The sequence below is a fragment of the Lactuca saligna genome, chromosome 8 (assembly GCF_052625555.1).
Source record: "Lactuca saligna cultivar CGN05327 chromosome 8, ASM5262555v1, whole genome shotgun sequence".
NCBI classification, from domain to species: Eukaryota; Viridiplantae; Streptophyta; class Magnoliopsida; order Asterales; family Asteraceae; genus Lactuca; species Lactuca saligna.
Genome location: NC_136424.1, coordinates 87,514,955 through 87,538,988, shown reverse-complemented (window position 1 = coordinate 87,538,988; position 24,034 = coordinate 87,514,955). Strand labels below are relative to the sequence as shown.

The 24,034-nt window shown below is 35.2% G+C and overlaps 1 protein-coding gene across 1 annotated transcript; it reads left to right on the top strand.

Annotated features, from left to right (window-relative positions):
• Window positions 1-1,499: 1,499 nt before the first annotated feature.
• LOC145011342 (putative L-ascorbate peroxidase 3, peroxisomal) lies at window positions 1,500-23,899 on the top strand. The gene is made up of 10 exons (XM_078970042.1): window positions 1,500-1,652; window positions 2,444-2,608; window positions 2,678-2,802; window positions 2,911-2,960; window positions 3,056-3,121; window positions 21,434-21,482; window positions 22,248-22,333; window positions 22,585-22,664; window positions 23,137-23,320; window positions 23,696-23,899. Exons 2-10 carry the CDS (start codon window positions 2,478-2,480, stop codon window positions 23,897-23,899), a joined length of 975 nt encoding a protein of 324 aa, XP_078826168.1. The 5' UTR covers window positions 1,500-1,652; window positions 2,444-2,477.
• Window positions 23,900-24,034: the final 135 nt, after the last annotated feature.

The following is a 24,034-nucleotide window of genomic DNA, read 5'->3' as shown; positions in this document are numbered from 1 at the left end:
TGTTTATGTATGTATGGGTACTTTGGGGGAACTCACTAAGCTTTCAGGCTTACAGTGTTGGTTTATTGTTTTAGGTACTTCAGGAGATCGTGGCAAGACAAAGGCGTGATCGTACCACTCCACATGTTTTATGTTTTTATGATATGGTTCTGGGAATACTCTGATGTTTAAACTATTTTGAAAACGAGTTGTATTAACTTAATGGTTTTTGGATGAAACAAAATGTTTTAAATTGGTTGAAATTTTTAGACGTTACAAACCCCTTCGTTTCTTTGCACCCACCCTTGAATGTTCTATACTTCCAAACCTTTGATCAATTAATCTCTAGGTTAGGTTCTCATATGGGTTTAATCAAGATTACATGTTATGCATTTGGAAATCTTAAAGCTAATGATTTGATTCTAAATTATTTCCCAACTTTAAGTAGAGGGAGAATGAGAGTCAAAGAGTGACTAAGAAGCAAAAAGAGAGAGAGAGAGAGAGAGAGAGAGTAGGTGTGCAAACGAGCAAAGCTACTCGCGAGCTACTCGGGATCAGATCGTTAAAAGCTCGACTTAAAATCGATATTAAACGAGTCTGAGTCGAGCTCGAGCTTAATATTAAGCTTGTTTATTAAACGAGCTCGAGCTCGAGCCTATGTTAATAAGCTTGATTAGGCTCGCGAGCCAAAATGAGCCTTTATATAATATAATTTATTATTATTTATATATATTAAAATAAAAACATATTAGGAGAATTATGGATTTAGAGTATTAGTAAACGAGCTTCTTAACGAGATCGATCCAAACTTAAGCTTATTTAGGCACGTCAGTTAAAAAACGAGTCGAGCACGAGCCAATGTTGTATAATTCTTTACAAGCTCGAGCCAAACTCAGTACAAGAAAGCTTGAATCGAGCCGAGCTCGAACTCGAGCCTCATATAACTTAAATGAGCCCGAACCGAGGCTGGCTAGGATCGGGCTCGGCTCGGCATGTTTGCACCCCTAAGAGAGAGAGAGAGAGAGAGAGAGAGAGAGAGAGAGAGAGAGAGAGAGAGAGAGAGAGAGAGACAGAGAGAGAGAGAGAGGGTATGGTGGGGTGACCTATTTTTTTTTTAAATATTCATATAATACAAAAATGTGAAAGATAAATTAAATGGAAAAAAATCATATTAAAATTTTGAGGATTAAAACCATAAAAGTTTCAAATTTTGAACCATGAATGCAGTTTTTACAAATGGGCAAATTTTGTAATTCCATAAAATAAAAAACAATAATAAAGTGGGTTAAGTAGGGAATTAAGGAAATAAACCGTATAGGGCTCTTTTGGGCGGGAAGAAAGCCATGCAACGGTACAGGGATGTCGCGTTAATCCGTTAAAGTCGGCTGTAGGTGTGTGCACTTTTATAAAAAAAAGTAAAAATAAAAATAAAAATAAAAAACCATGGGAATTTCTGTTGCGCTATTTTTTTTATCACCAAAACTCCTAAGGATTTCATCAAAGAGTAGTCAAAGCGACAAATCAATGGAATAGAGGCATCATGGTCCTTCGACGTTCTCGCCCTAGAAATTCAGAATCCTAATTCAATGATCGAGAAAGGAACCATTTTGCAGATTTTGATCCAGAATGCTTTGATTGGTTACACAGATTGAATTAAGGCATTGAAATTAGAGGTATGGTTCCTTAAATTAATGATTTTATGAATTAAGTTAGGTTTTGTACTCAGCCCGTGTATATGGAGAAATTCATATATCTTCAGGCTAGTTACCGAAATTAACAACAGATATAATTAATTAAAACTAGTGGTAATTTCATTGGATACCGAAATTAACAACAGATATACTTAGGGCTTTCAGTTAGAAGCTAGGTAGGACATGTAGATTACTTGAGTTGAATCATGGGTCTTATCACCGGTTGAACCTGCCTTCGCCTTAGGCAAAATCAAAATCGGATATTTTGCAATGAATTCATGCAAGGTCATAGCAATTGAGTGTTGGGTAAATCTTAAAATCTGGAAAATTAGTTATGCAATTATTATAGGCTATGATCAATGTTGTTGTACCTCATCAAGTAGGATATTAGAAGCTTGAAATCACAATATATAACTTGTTCCTCACCATCTTGAAGGAAAGCTAGACATCTCTTTTTTGGTCATTTTAATGTGTAAGATTATATAAATGATTAAAGATAAAGTTTTATATGTAAGTAAACAAATAGGCCAAAATATAAGCATGTCTTTTCGATTCATTTTTCATATATTAGGAGTTTTTGCTAAAACAACACTCCAAAAAGTATGTATCAGCTTACACCGTTTTGCTACCGCAAAAGCTATAATATGAACATTTTTTCTCAAATTATGTTTTTCTACTATATATAAGCTAATTAATAAGCACTTTTAAAGTGGTTTTTGTGCATGGCAAGTTGTTTACCAAACCCTAACCCAATTTAATTTGCATAAACACAGACACACGAGTCGTTCGTTCTTCATTCTCTCCCAAATGAACCACCATTCATTAATGGAAATGCCCGTTGTTGATGCCGTGTACAGTGCAGAAATTCGAAAAGCTCGTCGAGACTTACATCATCTGATCTCTAGCAAAAGTTGTGCCCCGATCATGCTCCGTTTAGCGTAAGATCCTTCTTGTTTATCTATAACATATTGTGATGATCAAATTGAAAATGATATGATTGTACGTAGATTTCATGATGCTGCAACTTATTGCAAGGAGACGCAGACGGGAGGTCCAAATGGCTCCATTAGGAAGCCGGAAGAGTTTGAACAAAGCGTTAACAAAGGACTGAAAACTGCCATTGACTTTTGCGGTAAACTGCTTGTGTTGTTCTGTATTGTCGCAACATTCTTATTTACATAGTTAACTTTCCTTCACAAAAGTAATATAATAAGTTTATTGATGGTACATTACATTGCAGAACAAATAAAGTTAAAGCATCCAATAATTTCATATGCTGACATTTATCAGGTTATTTCAATCATATTTAGCACAGAGACTAATGCTTTTTGGTTCTTTTAAATTTATATTATGTACTTATCGATAAGCAAGCGGTCTATTGGCAGCTTGCGGGTGTCGTTGCTGTTGAGGTCGCCGGTGGTCCTACCATTGAATTTATTCCTGGTAGAAAGGTACTTTGATTTTCCATGTAATTGATATTAGCTTTTTGTTCACATGTCTTATCTTCGGAATATAATTTTACACCTTGGAATATATATATATATATATATATATATATATATATATATATATATATATATATATATATATATATATATATATATATATATAATACACTTTACAGTCTCACCTAAGCTTAGGTACTAAACTTCTAAAATATATCATCCTCCATAACATTGCTAAATATATCGTTTTAACTTGCTAAATATACCCGGTTTGGTTTCACTTGGTAAATATATCATCCTCCATAACATTTCTTTCTTTCATTATCGTTTTACCATTTCTGTTTTCTTTCCTCCATTATCGTTTATTAATTCACCCAAGTGAACATTACTAAACCCTAAACCCTAAACACTGAACCTAAACCCTAAACCCTAAACCTTAAACCTAAATCCTAAACCCTAAACCCTAAACCTAAACCCTAAACCCTGAACCCTAAAACCTAAACCCTATTGTGTCGATCTTGAATTTACATCTTAAAGTATTAATCGTGAATCCATTAACCGTAATCTTTATATAGTAAAACAATGTATTTTGAAGAGGTTTAGTACCTAAGCTTAGGTGGGGCTGTAATGTATATCCCCCTTTTCCCTATATATATATATATATATATATATATATATATATATATATATATATATATATATATATATATATATATATATAAAGAGAGAGAGAGAGAGAGAGAGAGAGAGAGAGAGACTCTGATAGGAACTGATTAATTTAAATAGCTGAATGCTTACGACTTAGATTAACAGGGCCAAATTCGAGATGGCAAATCTCCTTGATTACAAGAACACAAATAACTTATTATCTGACTCACAACTGAAAAACATCAACTACATGTTTGTTACAAAAGATAACTGCTCCTAACTTATTGGATCATAATAGTTCCTTCTCTTTTAACTGTTACATGGTTGGCCTAAAGGATCCAACTGATTTCCAAAAAGGGCATTAAACTGCTCTTGCTCCTGTCTCTTAACTCATGACTTCTTTCTTATATACACTTGTAGGTTCTTTTCATTACTTCTCCATCGGTAAAATGACTTCTCCTCAAGTTAAAAATAAGGAAATTGCTCAACAAACAGATCGTAAGATTCCCAAGAAGCTTCTTCCATAGGACGGTTATTCCTAGAAACCACTAATTTGAGTACAGGTTGGCCTGCTTCATGCACCCATCGAACTCAAACTCCCAATCCTTTGTGATAGGCAAAGGAGCAATAGAGGTTGGAGAAAAAGACCCTGGAACTGGTTTGAGCATAGAAACATGAAACACAGGATGTATTTTCGCATCCGGAGGTAATTCGAGCTTATAAGCCACTGGCCCAATGACACTTTTATTTGGATAAGGACCAAAGAATCAAAGAGATAACTTTTCAAAACAACGTTTAGCTAAGTTGTGTTGTCAGTAAGGTTGAATCTTTAAGAATGCACAATCCCAAACCTGAAAATTAACTTCGCGTCGTTTGGTATTGGCTTGATTACGTATCCTATCTTGAGCATTCGTAAGGTTGAGACGTAACAATTGCAACATATGATCGCGATTAACTAATTGTTGTTCCAATTATGCATTTTTGGTTTCGCCCGTTACATAAGGCAGAAGGAGAGGAGGATCTCGACCATACATGTGACAGCCCGAAATTTCTACCTGTACAAACCATTCACTTCAATCAAAGTCAGACTAGTTTCTGCTAACTTTTAGCACTGTTTAGAGTCTATTTGAATGTTTTAAACATAGTACATTCAAGAAACAAGCATCGGGAAGTATCTTCTAGGGTTCAATGTGCAAAAAACAAAACCCTAAACCTAAGATGTGTGTTTATGGCCAAACTTTATGAGTTTGGGCCGTAAACTCTCTTTTGGCCGTGAACTCATGCATAAAGCATGAGTTTGCATCCTTTTCTTCATTATTTCCATTTTCAAGTTCAAGAACCTCCATTTCTCTCTCAAGTATCATCAATTTCTTCATCTTGATCTTCCAAAAATGTAAGATTTCTTTCCTTTGATTTGTTGTTATATCACCTTATCTAGTAAAGATCATGTCACACCCCAAAACCGAGAACGACATAAACGTTTTTTGGGCGGAGGACGTCATGTAATGTATCACAACAATGAAAAATAGTAGTAAACAAACGACAACATCATCCATTGCATTAATAGTATAATTGTAATTACAAGTGTGTTCTTTCAAAGTATAAAACAACATAATGAATACTCGAAATAAAAGACGAATCTTGACCTCTCCGTCTTCATAAAACCTGGTCGTCGTTACTATCTATTTGTGACCTGAGAATACAAGTTATTTTGAAATCGAGTATCAGCAATAAAGCTGGTGAATTCATAAGTAATTTAGTGTCATTGATTTGTAAAACTTGTAATGAAAGACTTGTAATTGTTTTGAAGAAAAGTTTGTATAAGTATGAAAATTTTTGTAAGTAATTGTAAACGTTTGAAAACCCTAGAAAATCCCACATTTCCTACTAGTATAAAATGTAGTCTTCTACCAAGACCAGACTGTTTTGAAGGTTTAAACCTCTACATAAGTGAAGGTTTTTCCCTTGTACAACTATTATTATTCATCTAATCTACCTCATCGATTATGTGAATGTGTCACACAATAAAGGTAATAAGGAAAATAATATAATCATTTAAGTATTATCCTTTGGTCCTAGGATAATCATGGCAGAGTAACTTGTCGAATACTGTTTACCGTAGACATGCGTCGATGTACGTCTTCCCTACTGTAGCTAACAGCCCTGGGGGTGGAATGGTAAGTCCTATAATGTATGTAATAGTATCTACTCATATAACATGTAATAGTATCTCATTACGTAGTATGTAATCGTATCTCTTTACTAGTATCTATGTAATAGTATCTCTTCATATAGTATGTAATGTATTCGTATAGACTCATTAATGAACTGACTCTTGTCTGATTCCTTGTACTTCAGTTAGTAAGTAGTATTTCCTAACTACGCCTATTATAGTTACTAGTAATGTACGTGTGTAACCGTAAGTGTACCTTTGCTACCCAAAGGTACTGGACTGATTGATAGAACATTCACGTCTATATATGTATACATGATATATAACTAATATTTAGATGACATCCCGACGAATAACTGATACCATAAGACCACATCTAAACGAGGAAAAGGAGATAAAGCGACCTAGCCGTTCTAAGTGCTTTAAAAATGACTTATATAACTATACATATATAGGCATGCATTTGACAATATAAAAGTATAAAAGAAGTTTGGTAAAATCTTGGAAAAGTTTAATAACTAAGAAATAATGACTTGATGTCAGTTTATAAAATGATTTGAAAGTAGTTTGCCTGATAAAACAGTTTTAAGTATAGTAAAAACCTTTGTTTGAAACACAATAGTAACAGAGTTTGAAATGAAACATACAGTAAGTAAGATAGTTTGATAAGGAGCTTTAACATGTAAAAACGTTTGAGAAAGTCATTTGAAGTAATATGTTTGCTAAAACAGCTAAAATTTTAGTAAATCCATTTGCATGCTAGTTATTAATCACATGTGATTGATATAATAACTATCATGATTTAACTTGTATCCCCCCACCTCCCCCCCCCCCCCCCCCCCATAAAAGCATTTATAAACATTTAAGAATATTTAAAAGGTTAATTAAGGGGTATGAACTGACCTGCAGTGAGTGGATCGTATGGAAGTGTCAGACAAGTGCTTGGTGTTAAGTGAAGACTTAGACACCCACAATGATCCTAATAACATATAAAGACATATGTGTATATATATATATATATATATATATATATATATATATATATATATATATATATTTAATTTGTGATTATAACACTAATTAGAAAAGTAAAAACATCCTAATGCATGGAAAACAATTTGGTCAAGTGCTAGGAGGCCATTGGGTTGAAACAAGGGATTGCAAAGCATCGTGTTTGAGTTTATGGTCCATGGACCATACTTGTTGGAGTTTACGGCCCATGGGAGTTTACTCCTTGTCGTAAACTCTCAAATGGGTCTCCAAATGAGGCTTATAGCTATCATGTCTTAAGTGGTTAGGTGCTCCAAGGCTTAAACAAGAGGCTAGGTGGGTTTAAGGTCCAAGAATGACCTTATATTGAGTTTACGGCCTGGGGACCACTTCCCCATGAGTTTATGACCGTAAAGTCATGGTATGAAGTACCATTTCGTGTCTTGAAGTCCATAGTTCAATGGTGTAAGGTTCTATACTAAGTTTCAAGGCTTGGTAAGGTGTTAGGGTGCATTTTACCCCACTTAAAGGGGTATACGACCCAAGAACATGTCTTGGCCGTAAACTCCTTGGATCACATGATTCTTTGTGATTTCAAAGCCCTAAACATGTGAAACCTAGTGTACAATGACTTAGAACAAGAGTACTTATGATCTAGGAGCTTGATGGTTGTTTTTGGCCAAAAACACTAGTGTGTGTTCTTGGTGTTCTTGGTGAAACTTGAAGATCTACAAAATGGAATGATTTCATGGATGAAATCATGTAAGATCACTAGTTCATGTAAGATATCAACTAGTTATTACAAGAAACTTACGAGTTTTGAAGATCGGGGTCGAAGATCGGGAGGATACTTGAGAGGATTTCAGCCAAGGGAAAGAAGGAAATGAACTAATGGCTTAACATTCATCATATATGAGGAGTTTACGACCCTTATGGAGTTTACGGCCGTAAACTCCATTGAGGTGGCCGTGAACTCCTTGACATGTTGTTTAAGGCTTGTTCTTTGAGCAATAACTTCAGCAGATAAACCCCGACACTTATCCCTTAAGTGTACAAGGCTCAGAACGCTCAAATAAACTCCTAGTTGTGCTAAAAGGTGACATAATAGAGTTTGACTTTCAATGAAGTGTTTGACTGTACTTGATAGAAAATTTCGGGTTGTCACATCATCCCCCCCCCCCCCCCCGGTTAGAGGGAATTTCGTCCCGAAATTAGAATTTAGGTAAAAGAGTAAGTATGAATACTCGAGCAAGGAGGTGGGGATACTTCCTATTCGATTTACTCTCATGCTCCCAAGTGAATTCAGGTCCTCGGTTGGCATTCTAGCAAAACTTCACTAACGGGATGCGGTGTTGCTTCTTTCGTCTGATCGTAATGTTTCCATGGTTTGTTGTAGATGCTCTTTATGATTTCCTTCCTACTACCAGAGTAGATAAGTAAGTCATTTACAAGGACAATGACGAACTGACCCTAGTAAGAATGGAGTACCCTATTCATTAAGTTTATGAATACTACGGGCGCATTGGTTACAGGAGTAGTATTGGGTTCTAAGTTTGTTCCCATGACGATGTGTTTATTCGTAGTCCTGGGCAGTTTCCGTCCTGAAGTTCATATTAGAATTTATACATGGTTCATTAATCATTGTCTCGTGTATACGAGTCGTAAATAATTAAGATTGAAAAGGTAGTCGAATAAATGATTCTTCCTTAAGCTTACATCCCAACGAGGAAAAGAAGTTAAAGTGGAATCATCAATTCTAAACCTGTAGAACCTTGATTATATACCACCCTTGTGTATACATTCTTCAACGATAGATTAACCGTAAGAGTCCTTGTATTGATCTTGACGTACTGCACGAGTGGTACTCCAAGGAGGTTTGTTGCGGTTTCTTTGGAAAGGATAAGAAATGTGAGATACTCTACGCATGAGTACTTCGAAGTTTTGAAATCACGGCTTCGCTAGAAAGGTGTTTACGGAGAAAGAGACATGCGTACGAGACTGGTATTGTGAGGATCGAACTGGCTCAAGTTGTATGATAATACTGGAATCACTTGAAAATAAAGGTACTAGATTTGATCATAAAGGCGTTACAGACAAAACACAAAAGTTCAACTTTTAACAGAGTTTCAGTACTTTAGACTACTACAAGACTATTGATGCGAACAAGGTATACTCCAAAAAGCAAGTACAAGCAGCACGGGAATCCCTAAGAACATGATGGGATCTCGCAAAAGATATGACTCTAGTTTCCCTAGTTTTTAAAAGTTTAGGAGTCTATCATAAACGCTACTAAACGTACTAGAAGTTTAACGTGGATTTGGAATAGTCCCTCCAGCGGCGGTGATCATTAGTATTTGCCCATCTGCACCAGCATTTCGTGCCTTTGGGCAATTTCTTTTGTAATGGCCCGCTTCTCCACAACCATAACAAGTTGGGCTCGTTCCCACACCGAGAACTTGATTAATTGGCCTTGTCGGAAGTTTGCAAAAACGGGCAGTGTGCCCTTTCTTGTCGCAGTTAGCGCACTGCATTTCACGGCAAGGACCATGATGATGGAATGTGCATTTGTTGCACTTTGGAAGGTTACCAGTGTAAGGCTTAGGTGGTAAGAGATTAGTAGGTGCAGTGACAGCATTAACTATAACTACTTGTTGCTTCTTTGAGGGTTCTTGTGAGGACTTCTCTTTCCTCTTGTTCCAACCCTGCTTCCTGTTGTTGTGGTCGTTTCCCATTTGTTGAACAGATGCATAAATCTTTAAACTCGTATAGTTTCCGTGGTCAACAATAGATTGTGCTAGTTCCTTGGCACTGTCAATAGTATCAGGCTGTGATGCTAACACACTTGTATGAATTTGGGATGTCAGTCCCCAAATATATCTCTCTATTTTCTTGCTCTCAGGAGCAACCATATCTGGGCAAAGAATTGCTAGATCACAGAATCTACTCATATAGGCTGATATATCAGTACCAACCATTTTTAGATTCCAGAGTTCCTTCTCGAGTTTTTGAATTTCTCCTCACGGACAGTACTCTCGCATTAGCATGGCTTTTAAATTTTCCCAACTTATCAAATTTGCCACTATCAGAGTTAGTGCCTTAACGTGGCCATTCCACCAAGTTAAAGTTGTTTCTAAAAAGGTACAAGTAGCAAACTTGACCTTGTTGTTCTCTGGACAGGCGCAGATTTCAAAGACTGCTTCTGTCTTTTCTATCAATTGTCTTAATATTATAACCCTTCCAGTTCCATTAAAATTCAGGGGTTTGGCGTTCGTAAAATCTTTATAGGTGCACTCTCGTGAGTTCCCATGACTCTCGCCATGGTTTGAAGGAAATGCACCAATTCCCGAACCAGTCGCGCCAGAAGTATTGATATGTGTCATGGTAGCCGCTACAGCCGCCGTGACTGCTGCTTAGAACATAGCAGCGTCGAACTGAGGATGTGGTGGCGGGGGTGGTATAGGTGCTTCGTTACCATTGTTACATCTTGGATATCTTCTAGGAGGCATCTTTCAACTATAAGTTGAAAATATAAGAAAACGATAAGACCTCGATAGTATAGAAAATGAATGTGTCTCATGAACTAAATCGCCATAGTTCAACAACAAAAGATAGTATGATTGGTATAGGGATCTAATGATAGAAGAATGAAAGTATTTGTACAAGGATTGTCGAGAACTATCCGACTGTCAAATCATTGTTATCCAAATTGTAATTATATATACTCTAAGCCTACCACATAGTGTGAGTGGTGTATTCACTGACTCACTAGGTTGTATGGATCTTTTAGTTGTTAGGGTGACGTGTAATGTTCTCTGCCACCTCCCATGACTCGCGAGTGGTTTCCTCTTTTCTACTCCTGTTAAAAGTAATCTGGTGTCCTCTTATGTTCATGTGATATCTTCTGGTATTCCTCTAGCTTCGTACTCTTTTTCTGATCCCTTCTCGATGTTATATATGTGGCTTCCTCCTGGTCCCTCCTTGACTCCTCTATGGACTGTCCTAGTGAGGTGGTGTCTCTAGGTATGTTGTCGGTGCGATAAAGGAAGTGTCTAAAGAATCTATTTCTAAAACTAGATTTTTAACTTGTGATACTTACTGGGTCCTTCTATAACCACTTGGTGCTTACAAATTATATATAACTAGGATCTAATAGCCCTTCGAATATGTGATCCTACTCTAAGTCCACATCCAAACGAGGAAAAGGAAATAAAGCGAAAACACATATTCTAAGTCTATGAGATCTTTATTATATGCAACTTTTGGAAGTATCCACCCTGCAATTATAGTTCTATCAGTAAGGGTCTTTAATTCCCACGTAAATTAAAAATGGTTAGTCAAGATACTCGTATAGTATCTTTATTTCATGTTTGATTCATTCGTTTCTTGTTATTGTACACTTTTAGTATTGTTATTGGATAGTATCTTTAAATACTCCTATAGTATTTTACTTTATGTTTTGTTCTAAAGTTCTCATTGTGATAGTGTTGGTAAGTTTTTAGACTTGTTGCCACATCACAACCATTCTTGGGCATATGCTAATCACTCCTCGGACCAGCATAGTTGATCAGGCTATGCCACTCCCACGACTTACCATACATCCCCGAGCTTACTTGTGATATTCAACAATCGTAATACTTTTGTTCTTGTCATTGTGACACTGATTTTAGTATGAATGCATGCATGTATACTTAGTTAAATATTTTATTATTTAAAAGTATATACTCTTGGTCAGAGTATTTTAATCCCATTGTATTTACAGGTAGCATATCTTTCATGGGCTGATATACTTAATTCACTATAAACAATGTTGTAATACCAATCTGTCACACCCCAAAACCGAGAACGACGGAAACGTTCTGGGGCGGAGGACATTATGTAATGTATCACAACAATGAAAAGTAGTAAACAAGCAAAAACATCATCCATTGCATTAATAGTATAATTGTAATTACAAGTGTGTTTTTTCAAAGTATAAAACAACATAATGAATACTCGAAATAAAAGACGAGTCTTGACCTCTCCGTCTTCATAAAACCTGGTCGTCGTACCTGTCTATTTGTGACCTGAGAATACAAGTTATTTTGAAAGCGAATATCAGCAATAAAGCTGGTGAATTCATAAGTAATTTAGTGTCACTAATTTGTAAAACATGTAATGAAAGACTTGTAATTGTTTTGAAGACAAGTTTGTATAAATATGAAAATGTTTGTAAGTGATTGTAAACGTTTGAAAAACCTAGAAAATCCCATATTTCCTACTAGTATAAAATGTAGTCTTCTACCAAGACTCCACTGTTTTGAAGGTTTGAACCTCTACATAAGTGAAGGTTTTTCCATTGTACAACTATTATTATTCATCTAATCTACCTCGTCGATTATGTGAATGTGTCACAAAATAAAGGTAATAAGGAAAATAATATAATCATTCAAGTATTATCCTTTGGTACTAGGATAATCACGACGGAGTAACTTGTCGAATAGTGTTGACCGTAGACATGCGTCAATGTACATCTTCCTTACTGTAGCTAACAGCCCTGGGGGTGGAATGGTGAGTCACATAATGTATGTAATAGTGTCTACTCATATAACATGTAATAGTATCTCATTACGTAGTATGTAATCGTATCTCTTTACTAGTATCTATGTAATAGTATCTCTTCATATAGTATATAATGTATTCGTATAGACTCATGAACGAACTGACTCTTTTGTAATTCCTTGTACTTGAGTTAGTAAGTAGTATCTCTTAACAATGCCTATTATAGTTACAAGTAATGTACGTGTGTAACCGTAAGTGTGCCTTTGCTACCCAAAGGTACTGGACTGACTGATAGAACCTTTATGTCTATATATGTATACATGATATATAACTACTATTTAGATGACATTCGGACGAATAACCGATACCCTAAGACCACATCCAAACGAGGAAAAGGAGATAAAGCGAGCTAGCCATTCTAAGTCCATTAAAAATTACTTATATAACTATACATATATAGGCATGCATTTGACAATATAAAAGTATAAAAGAATTTTGGTAAAATCTTGGAAAAGTTTAATAACTAAGAAATAATGACTTGATGTCAGATTATAAAATGATTTGAAAGTAGTTTGCCGGATAAAACAGTTTGAAGTATAGTAAAAACCTTTGTTTGAAACACAATAGTAACAGAGTTTGAAATGAAACATACAGTAAGTAAGATAGTTTGATAAGGAGTTTTAACATGTAAAAACGTTTGAGAAAGTCATTTGAAGTAATATATTTGGTAAAACAGCTAAAAGTTTAGTATATCCATTTGCATGCTAGTTATTAATCACATGTGATTGATATTATAACTATCATGATTCAACTTGTATTCGCCCCATAAAAGCATTTATAAACATTTAAGAACGTTTAAAAGGTTAATTAAGGGGTATGAACTTACCTGCAGTGAGTGGATCGTATGGAAGTGTCGGATAAGTGCTTGGTGTTAAGTGAAGACTTAGACACCCACAATGATCCTAATAACATATAAAGACATATGTATATATATATAATTAGTGATTATAACACTAATTAGAAAAGTAAAAACGTCCTAATGCGTGGAAAACGCTTTGGTCAAGTTCTAGGAGGCCATTGGGTTGCAACTAGGGATTGCAAGGCATCGTGTTTGAGTTTATGGTCCAGGGACCATACTTGTTGGAGTTTACAGCCCAGGGGAGTTTACTCCTTGCCGTAATATCTCAAATGGGTCTCCAAATGAGGCTTAAAGCTATCATGTCTTAAGTGGTTAGGTGCTCCAAGGCTTAAACAAGAGGCTAGGTGGGTTTAGGGTCCAAGAATGACCTTATATTGAGTTTACGGCTTGGGGACCACTTCCCCATGAGTTTACGACCGTAAAGTTATGGTATGAAGTATCTTTTCATGTCTTGAAGTCCCTAGTTCAATGGTGTAAGGTTCTATACTAAGTTCCAAGGCTTGGTAAGGCGTTAGGGTGCATTTTACCCTACTTAAAGGGGTTTACGGCTCAAGAACATGTCTTGGCCGTAAGCTCCTTGGATCACATGATTCTTTGTGATTCTAAGCCCTAAACATGTGAAACCTAGTGTACAATGAGTTAGAACAAGAGTACTTACGATATAGGAGCTTGAATGGTCGTTTTTGGCCAAAAACACTAGTTTGTGTTCTTGGTGAAACTTTAAGATCTACAAAATGGAATGATTTCACAGATGAAATCATGTAAGATCACTAGTTCATTTAAGATATCAACTAGTTAGGACAAGAAACTTACGAGTTTTGAAGATCGGGGTCGAAGATCAGGAGGATACTTGAGAGGATTTCAGCCAAGGGAAAGAAGGAAATGAACTAATGGCTTAACATTCATCATATAAGAGGAGTTTACGGCCCTTATGGAGTTTACGACCATAAACTCCATTTAGGTGGCGGTGAACTCCTTGACAAGTTGTTTAAGGGTTGTTCTTTGAGTAATAACTTCAGCAGATAAACCCCGACACTTATCCCTTAAGTGTACAAGGCTTAGAACGCTCAAATAAAATCTTAATTGTGCTAAAAGATGACAGAATTGAGTTTGACTTTCAATGAAGTGCTTGACTGTACAGGATAGAAAATTTCAGGTTGTCACAGATCATTGATTTCATCCATGAAATCATTCCATTTTGATAGATCTTCAAGTGTTCTTCATTTCACCAAGAACACACACTAGTGTTCTTGAACCTGAAACACCCAATCAAGCTTCTACATTGTAAGTACTCTTGTCTTAGCTTGCTATATACTTGAATCAACTAGTTTACACCTAGAAATCATCAAGAAATCATAAGTGAAAGGTGTTTACGGCCAAGGCATCTCCCAAGGCCGTAAACCCTAGTTTTTGGGTGCAAAGTTGGTACATCACCTTCCTAAGCCCTGGAACTAAGTTTAGAACACTTCCTAGTGAACCATAGGACCTTAAACACAAAATAGTATTAGTTAGCATGAGTTTACGACCGTAAACTCATTGGGCCATAAGCCCATGGGCCATAAACTCATGTGGTTTTACCATATGGTCCATAAACTCCAATGTGAGGCCGTACTACCCTTACATGTAACCCTAAGTGGTTTAACACTTCATTGCAAGTGTTTCCTAGTCCCTAAGGTTTTTCCATTACAATATTGGTTGTTCTAAACACTAATTGTAATCATATACGTGTCATTATATGTTAAATAGGATCTGTATGTGCTAAAGTCTTTACTTGACACTTAGCATCCTTTACCGATCTTTCATTCGCGTCACTCACTACATGTGAGTTCATACCCATTAATCTATCTTTTAAATGATTTTAAATGCTTTTATGGGGGGAATACAAGTAGAAAACATGTAGTTATATAATCAATCACATGTAATTTATAACTGTGTTTCCAATAAAGGACCTAATATCCTTCAAACTGTGTTATCAAACAACTGTTTTCAAATCGTTTTACAAACTGACATCAAGTAATCAATATTTCTTCAAACTATTTTATCTTTCAGTTGTATCATTAAACTTCTTGAAACTTATATAAACTGTCAAAAGTATGCCTAGATATGTATAGTTATATAAATGAGGTTTAAATGACTTAGAACTGCTAACTCGCTTTACTTCCTTTTCCTTGTTTGGATGTGGACTTATGGTATCGGTTAGTTGTCCGAATGTCATCTAAACCTTAGTTATATATTATTTATACATATTTAGACATAAAAGTTCTATTCAATCAGTTCAGTACCTTTGGGTAGCAAAGGTATACGTTCATTCATTCAAATACTATAAATTACTAGTAAACTATAATAGGTATAGTTTAGGAGAATACTATCATATACAATTCCTATAACAGATAATACTAGACAGAGAACACTATAACAGAGAATACTAAAGCAGAGAATACTAGATAAAGAACACTATAACAGATAATACTATAACAGAGAATACTAGACAGAGAATACTATACATAGCATACTGTACAGAGAATACTATACATAGAATACTATTCCTATAACAAGTATACTATAACAAGATTCTAGATAACATAATGTGAGATACTACTTCGTGACACAACGACCATTTCATTGTGCCACGTTTTGTAACTAGAATCTCCTGGAGGGAGAGCGTGGGTTTGCGTATAGATCTATACAGGATTGACTATCCTACACCTTTGTTGTTCGCTATAGTGGGATTTGCAAGTCCACGGGTGCCAAATGTCATTTCTTCCAACTTCTTTCATCGTCGTGTTATAACCGGTTTAGCATGGTAACAATCATATAACATTTTGCCTTAATTAAACCATTTGTGTTAAGGTAGTTATGACTACAACGATTAATACGTAAAATACTGCAGTACACACATACATTTTCCCATTATATTCCAATTGTGATCTTCACACATAAAGGGTAATATAAAAATATATTTTGGTAATGATAGTCGCAATTGGGAAAACATTCACTTTTACAGAGAAACAAACATTCAAAATAGTCGGGTCTTGGTAAAAGACTACTTTTTATACTAGTAGAAAATATAGAATTTTATAGGAGTTTTCAAACATATACAAACATTTACATTGAACATTTACAAACATTTTCATCGAACTTATACAAACATTGACACGAACTCACCAGCTTAAATGTTGATCTACGCTTTCAAAATAACTTGTATTCTCAGGTCACCAGTAGACAGGTACGATGACTAGGTTTTGAGAAGACGAAGCACACTCAAGACTCGTCTTTTATTTTGATTCATGTTTTGGTGTCTCATTACAATGAAAGAACACATTTATATGAAATTATACTATTAACGCAATGGATGATGCCGTTGCTTGTTTACTACTTTACATTGTTATGATACTGTACATGACGTCCTCCGCCCCCGAACGTTTCCGCCGTTCTGGTTTTGGGGTGTGACAATACACAATGGAAAAAGGAGTTGTGTCTGTGGAAGTATGGTGCCCAGTATTATAAGCGTATTCAGACCATGCTATATATGAACTCCATTTAGTTGGTTGTTCATGGACAAAACAACGCAAGTAGGCCTCGAGACACCGATTGAGAACTTCTGTTTGACTATCCGTTTGAGGATGGTAACAGGTACTCAATTGCAATTTGATTTGACTCAAACGAAAGAGTTCTTTCCAAAATGTGCTCAAGAAAATAACATCACACTCCAAGGTAATGGAACGTGGGAAACCGTGTAAACGAACACTTTCCTTACAAAAAAAGGGCAGCAACACTTTTTTCTGTAAAGGGGTGAGACAAACTCAGAAAATGGGCGTATTTGCTTAAGCGATCAACTACCACTAAAATAGTATCAAAGTTGTTGGATGGGGGCAACCCCACAACAAAATCCATTGAAATGTCCTCCCAAATTTGAATAGGAATTGGTAAGGGTTGGAGGAGACCAGTCGGGGAAAGTGTTTGGTATTTTTGTTGCTGGCATACGAGGCAATTTTGCACGAATACCCTGACTTCCTGTTTGATTTTTGGCTAAAAGAACTGGAGGGATAATCATTTAAGGGTTTTTAAAAAACCGCCATGTCCTCCAACTGGTGAATTATGACACTCTTGAATTAAGGGTTTTTAAAAAACCGCCATGTCCTCCAACTGGTGAATTATGACACTCTTGAATTAAACTAAGTTTAAGATCAGGTATATCTGGAATAACCATCCTTCCTTTGAAAAACAAGAGTTGTTCATGTGAAGAAAAATCAGGAACTAAGGAAGGATTTGTATGGAGCTGTTGGAGAATGTCGATTGTATAAGGATCTTGTTTAATTCCTTCTTTAACATCAGCGATTTCGACACAATAGGGTACATAAAGGATGAATAGTTCACCTGAATGGGTTCGTCTAGAGAGTGCATCCGCTCCCTTGTTCTCTTTTCCAGCTCTATGAGTTATAGAAAAATCATAGGGCATTAATTTGAGTAAAATTCGCTGTTGTTCAGTGGCATTGATGCATTGTTCCAACAAAAATTTTAAAGTGTAATGATCGGTGCGAATAAGAAAGTGACGACCCAATAAATAGTGATTCCATTTCTGAACAGCAAGAACAAGAGCTAACATATCTCGATCATATGCTAACTTAAATCGGTTGGAGGGAGAAAATCCTTTGCTAAAGTAAGCAATGGGATGCTACTCTTGAGAAAGAATAGCAATAATTCCAGCTGAAGTAGCATCACATTCAACTACAAATGTCTTGGAAAAATCTGGTAACTGGAGAACAGGGGCTGAAAGTAGATCTTGTTTCAATGTGGTAAACACATCTAATGCCTCGTTAGACCACATAAAACCATCCTTATTTGTAAGATTAGTCAAAGGTAGTGAAATCAAACCATAACTTCGTACAAAACGTCGGTTATAACCAGTGAGACCGAGAAAACCACGAACTTCTTTAACATTAGAAGGGATGGGCCACGATTGTACAACCATAATTTTTTTCCTGTTCCACTTGTAAATCATCCTCGGTTATGATATGCCCCAAAAAAGAAACTTTAGATTGTCCAAAACAACACTTTGAAAGCTTAACATAGAACTGATGATCATGTAGTAATTTCAAAGTTTGCTCAAGGTGCAAAAGATGTTATTCCATGTTGGGCTATCTGCTATATCATAAAAGAAAACTAGTATAAAACGACGTAAATAAGGATGGAACAAGTCATTCATGATCGCCTGAAACGTGGAAGGGGCGTTAGTTAGACCAAAGGGCATTACCTTAAACACATAATGCCCGGAAGGAGTACGAAAAGCTGTTTTTGGAATGTCCGGTCCATGAACTCTGTTCTGATGGTAACCGGAGCGAAGGTCCAGCTTGAAAAAAACTGTAGCTCCATATAATTCGTCCAACAATTCATCAATATTTGGAATTGGGTATTTGTCGACGATCGTTATTTTATTGAGGGCTCGATAATCTACACACATCCTCCAAGTGCTGACTTTTTTCTTGACAAGTAGAATCGGACTTGAAAAGGGACTGTTGCTAGGTTGAATAAATCCCGCTGTTGATAATGCTTCCACTTGTTTTTTTTTTTTTTTGAATTTCAGCATTTTGGGAATGAGGGTATCGATAATGACAAATATTGGGGGGGAGGGTGTAGAATTCGGTAGTAAGGGAATATAATGGTTCTGTGAATGGTTCGGAGGAAGACTTTTGGGTTCTTCAAAGACCTGATCATATCGGCTGGTCACCGATGGAAGCACCTTGGGAATTTCTGGTGGATTAACCGGTTCAATAGCCAAGTATTAAAAACTAGAAGACTTTTGTGAACCTGTAGTAATTCCCTGCAACTTATAAGTTTTACCATCTACCTTAAAAATCATAAACATCTGTTTCCAATTTGCTTGGACTGTATTTAATATCTCCAACCATTGAATACTCAAAACCAAATCTACTCCACCAATCGAAAAAGGATAGAAGTCCTGGACAACTTTAATATCATTGATTTATATTGGAAGGTTTTTACATATTTGACCACATCTGATGAAATCACCATTTCCAATCTGAACACCAAACGGTGCCACTGATTGAGTATTAAGTCGCAATTCCTTAACTAGTACATCTAAGATGAAATTATGTGTTGATCCCTCGTCAATTAAAATAATTACTTCTGTAGATTGGAGCATACCTTGAACCTTTATAGTTCTGGGATGGGGGTTTCCAAGAATGGCATGTAAACTAACCTCTGCCACATCATTCATATCTTCAACCATCTCTCCAGTTTCATTAGGAGACTAGTCTTCAATCTTTTCTTCCACTTCCAGCACCTTGAGAGTTCCTATTTTACATCGATGACCTGGTCCATAATTTCACCGCACCGAAAACATTCCCCTTTAAGAAATCGAGATTGCCTATCTACATCAGAAATTCGCAAGGGTGGTTTGGTATTATTTTTGGAAAAGTTTTTTTTTGTTGGAGTCATATCTTTGTACTCATTTTGAGATGCTTTTGATGGTGTTGTCCAAGTAGATCCTCTCCCAAATCGGGTATGGCTGAGTTTAGATTCAAATTCTAAAACGATACTTACCGCTTTGTATACTGTTTGTGGTTTCTGTATTCGTACATCCTCCTTCAATTCTTCTTTGAGGCCGTTAAGGAACACTCCTAAAAGACAAATTTTCAATTAATTGGACACCCGTGAAGATCGTTTGGCAAATTCTTGTCCGTATTATTGTACCGTTCCTGTTTGTTTAACATTACACAAGAATTCATCCGGATTCTGGAACTCAGTGGGTCCAAAATTTCTTTGCAAGGCTCGAACAAAACCCTCCCAAAAATCTGCTGATTGATCAGTAGATATCCAAGAATAAAAATCCAATGCATCACCCTCCAAATGTATCGATGTGACATCCACTTTTTCTTCATATGGAATGTCATAATAGCATAAATATTTCTCTGCTTTAAGAATCCAACCCCGTGGATTTCCTTCACTAAAGGTAGGAAAAACTTTTTTTTTTATGGGGTCGGTGCCTTTGATTATGCCAAGATGAATCTCCCTCATCTTGTCTACCATTAACCTATGTTTCTTTATTGTGCAATTGAGATTTGAGGGCTGCTACCTCCCTCAGCAACAAATCTATAGAATCCAACTTCTTGGCGATTGCGGCTAGTTGCACTGCTACAGGTTCTGGTGGTTGGTTTCCCTCTTCTGAATTGCTCCGGGTATGCACCATGTCTTCAAGAAGTTTCCCAGCAATGGAACCAATTGATAGGAACTGATTAAATTAAATAGTTGAATGCTTACTACTTAGATTAATAGGGCCAAATTCGAGATGGTAAATCTCCTTGTTTACAAGAACACAAATAACTTATTATCTGACTCACAACTGAAAAACATCAACTACAGGTTTATTACAGAAAAGATACTTGCTCCTAACTTATTGGATCAGAACTGTTACTTCTGTTTTAACTGTAACGTGGTTGACCTAAAGGATCCAACTTATTTCCAAAAAGGGCCTTAAACTGCTCTTGCTCTTGTCTCTTAACAAGCGACTTCTTTCTTACATACATCTGTAGGTTCTTATCACACACATCATTTTTGTCACTTGTTATTCTTTCATGCATTATGTCACATGCTATATAGTGGTAAATTTATATTAAATTATATTCATCTCATTTTGTGGGGGTTTTTTTTTCCATTTATTGAATTCCAAATAATATTTAAATGTAATAAATGTACTAATAAATGCATATCTAATTCATTAATACAACTTTCTTTATAATTACTAAATTTCTAAATTGAACACAATTATTTTAATTGTTTATTTATTTAAATTATTTGTTTAAATTTTAAAAAAAATATATATGCAATTCAATTTTAATAGTTATATATTTTTCTCTTTCCTTATAAATTCAAACTTTCTAAATTTTTAGATCTTCATATATATATATATATATATATATATATATATATATATATATATATATATATATATATATATATATATATATATATATATATATATACCAGAGGATTATTCTTATAGCTTTTACATATTTTGTGTTTCATGTAGGATTCGGAGGAATGGACGGCAGAAGGCAGACTCCCGGATGCTGAAAAAGGTTTTGAATCATACACTCATTCTTCATCTCATATAAAGATCTAGGTTGTTTTTCACTAAAGTTAATTCACTGATGTGTGTCATACTACTAGAGAGATAAATATAATAAACTTCTAAATCGTATCAATATTGTTGTTTAGGAAGTATATAATTTTCCGATTAGCAGAAAAAAGCTTCATTTCCATTGGTTTCTTTATTGTAGAATCCTACTTTCATGTATTCCTATAATAGAATTGTACATTGATAAATCTCTCCAACTATAGCAATATCAAGAAAATACAAAGCAATTCTTACTGTTATAATAGGTTAAAATTCCAAATGTACAATGTCTTAGTAAGAAAAAACATGAAAATGCATTACTGGGTTGATTTTTTAAAGTTCAATGTCTTAATAAGAAAATACAATTGTAATAGAAAGAAGTGAAAGTATGATATCATAATACACAAATAAATGAAAGTATATGGTCATATCTTGTATCTAAGCCTTACATAAAGTGTTATTCTTCATCATTAGGCTATGTTTGGCAGACGAGCTAAAACCCTAGCTGCTAGCTGACAAAAAATGACGTTTGTAAAAAAACTCCCAAAAAGATACTCTAAGTAGCTTTTCAAAAAGCTAGCTCATCAACCACGTTTTGACTTGTCAAACATTACAATTAAAAAAAATCAAAAAATAAGCTAGCTTATCAACTATTTTTGGCACGCCGAATTCAGCCTTAACTGTATACTAATGTTTAACATTAGTTTTATTCTTAAACTTATGGTAGGCGCATCAGATCTGAGGGCCAAGTTTAATCGCATGGGCTTATGCAGCGACAGGGACATTGTAGTTCTTTGGGGAGGCCATATTCTTGTAATTTTTCATCTTACTTGTTTGGACTTTGGAGATGGTCTACATACAAGAAATAGCAATCCTAATTTTTTTTATAATGACATTGTACTAGTAAATTTTTTCAAACCATTTTCGTATTAGGGCATTATACTTTGAAAAATAATCCATATTATTTGTTAAGTTATAATGCCCTAAAAAACAATTACATCTTTTATGCATTTATATGAAACATTTTCGCGTTAATCATTTGGTTTGTTTTTTGGCCTCATTAGGATAGAGCCCAAGAAGATAGATCAGACTTTGATGGACCTTGGATTGGAAAGCCCCTCAAATTTGATAACTCATACTTTAAGTAAGGCTTGTTGATTGTTTTAAGGGACATTACAAATTATAATTTTGTATAGGCTAATCGAAAGAAATGGCAAATTACTTTCATTTATTTATGTACTTATAGCATCCAATTTTTTTCCTTTCTAGTACAACATTGTACTGCTATGCATCAGAACAAAGTCTACTGAATCATAGTATTGTACTTTATTTTTTTTTCTTATTTGGACATTATAATTAGAAAAATCTTTTCAATTATATTAGTGAAAATTGCTTTGTATTTAGTTTACTTTCCTATAATTGGGAAGATTTTTCAAAATACAATGTTGTAATAGAAAAAAATGAAAGTAGGATTTTATGATAAATCGAAATACATTCACATATTTTCTTAATACTCGATAGCACCAAGTTTTTGGAAAGCATGCATGTATATGTCATAAATATTTATACTTTTATCAATATCTTTGTTTAATATAACAAACGACTCTTGAAACTAGGGAGCTGCTGAAAGCGCACAAGGATGAGTTCATGAAGCTGGATCCATGGGCGTTGCAAGGGTTCCAAGGAAAAAGGTTGGCGAACTTGCTGAACGAAGAGCCGGAGGGGTTGTTACTGCTTCCTTCAGATCGATTATTGATGACTAATGCTTGGTTTCGCTTGTATGTTATTACATATGCCAAGGTATAGAATTCTAATTGCAAGAATTGGCAACACACTTTCATTTATTTGGTTTATTATGGCATCATACTTTCATTTCTTTATATTACAACATTGTGCTTTCAACATTTTCTTACTAAGCCATTGAAGGTATATTGAAAAACAAGCTACTTTACCCTTGCTACCATGTATGGACAATGTACTTTGTTTTATGTCTTAATAATATAGCAATGTACATTATATATACCTATAATAGCAAAATACTTGCATTTTGCTACCACATAGGCATCATAGTAATGTAGTTTATTTTCTAGGTATTATATATTTGGTTTTATTTCGTATTTTATCATCTCAATACAAATTTAAAAGTTTATGTTTATGTTGAATCATTGTTTGTAGAATCCAAATTCATTCCTGGAGCAGTATGCAATATCACATAAGAAACTCTCCGAGTTAGGATTCATAAAAAGGCCACCTTTTCCTCTTTACTACGTCTACATGAATAAGAAGAATAATAAGAGTAACATGTTGCCACAAACCATTGCGGGTTTGGCCATTGCTGCTTCGGTCATGATAATCTGGTATCGCATAAGGCGTAGGTAAGAAAAATCAATTAGCATCTGAAAAAAGTCGAAATATTAATTTGGTGTTTGCTTTTGAAGATGTAAAATGTTTTCGGTCTTTTTCCATGTTTGTGGAATAAAATGTGGACCAAAAATAATTTTCCATGTCTTTTCT

Coding starts and splice junctions, on each gene's coding strand:
- LOC145011342 (XM_078970042.1), top strand. CDS start 2,478: ATGAACCACCATTCATTAATGGAAATGCCCGTTGTTGATGCCGTGTAC. Junction 21,483..22,247: donor ACTCCCGGATGCTGAAAAAG/GTTTTGAATCAT, acceptor AACTTATGGTAG/GCGCATCAGATCTGAGGGCC. Junction 22,334..22,584: donor TTTGGGGAGGCCATATTCTT/GTAATTTTTCAT, acceptor TGGCCTCATTAG/GATAGAGCCCAAGAAGATAG.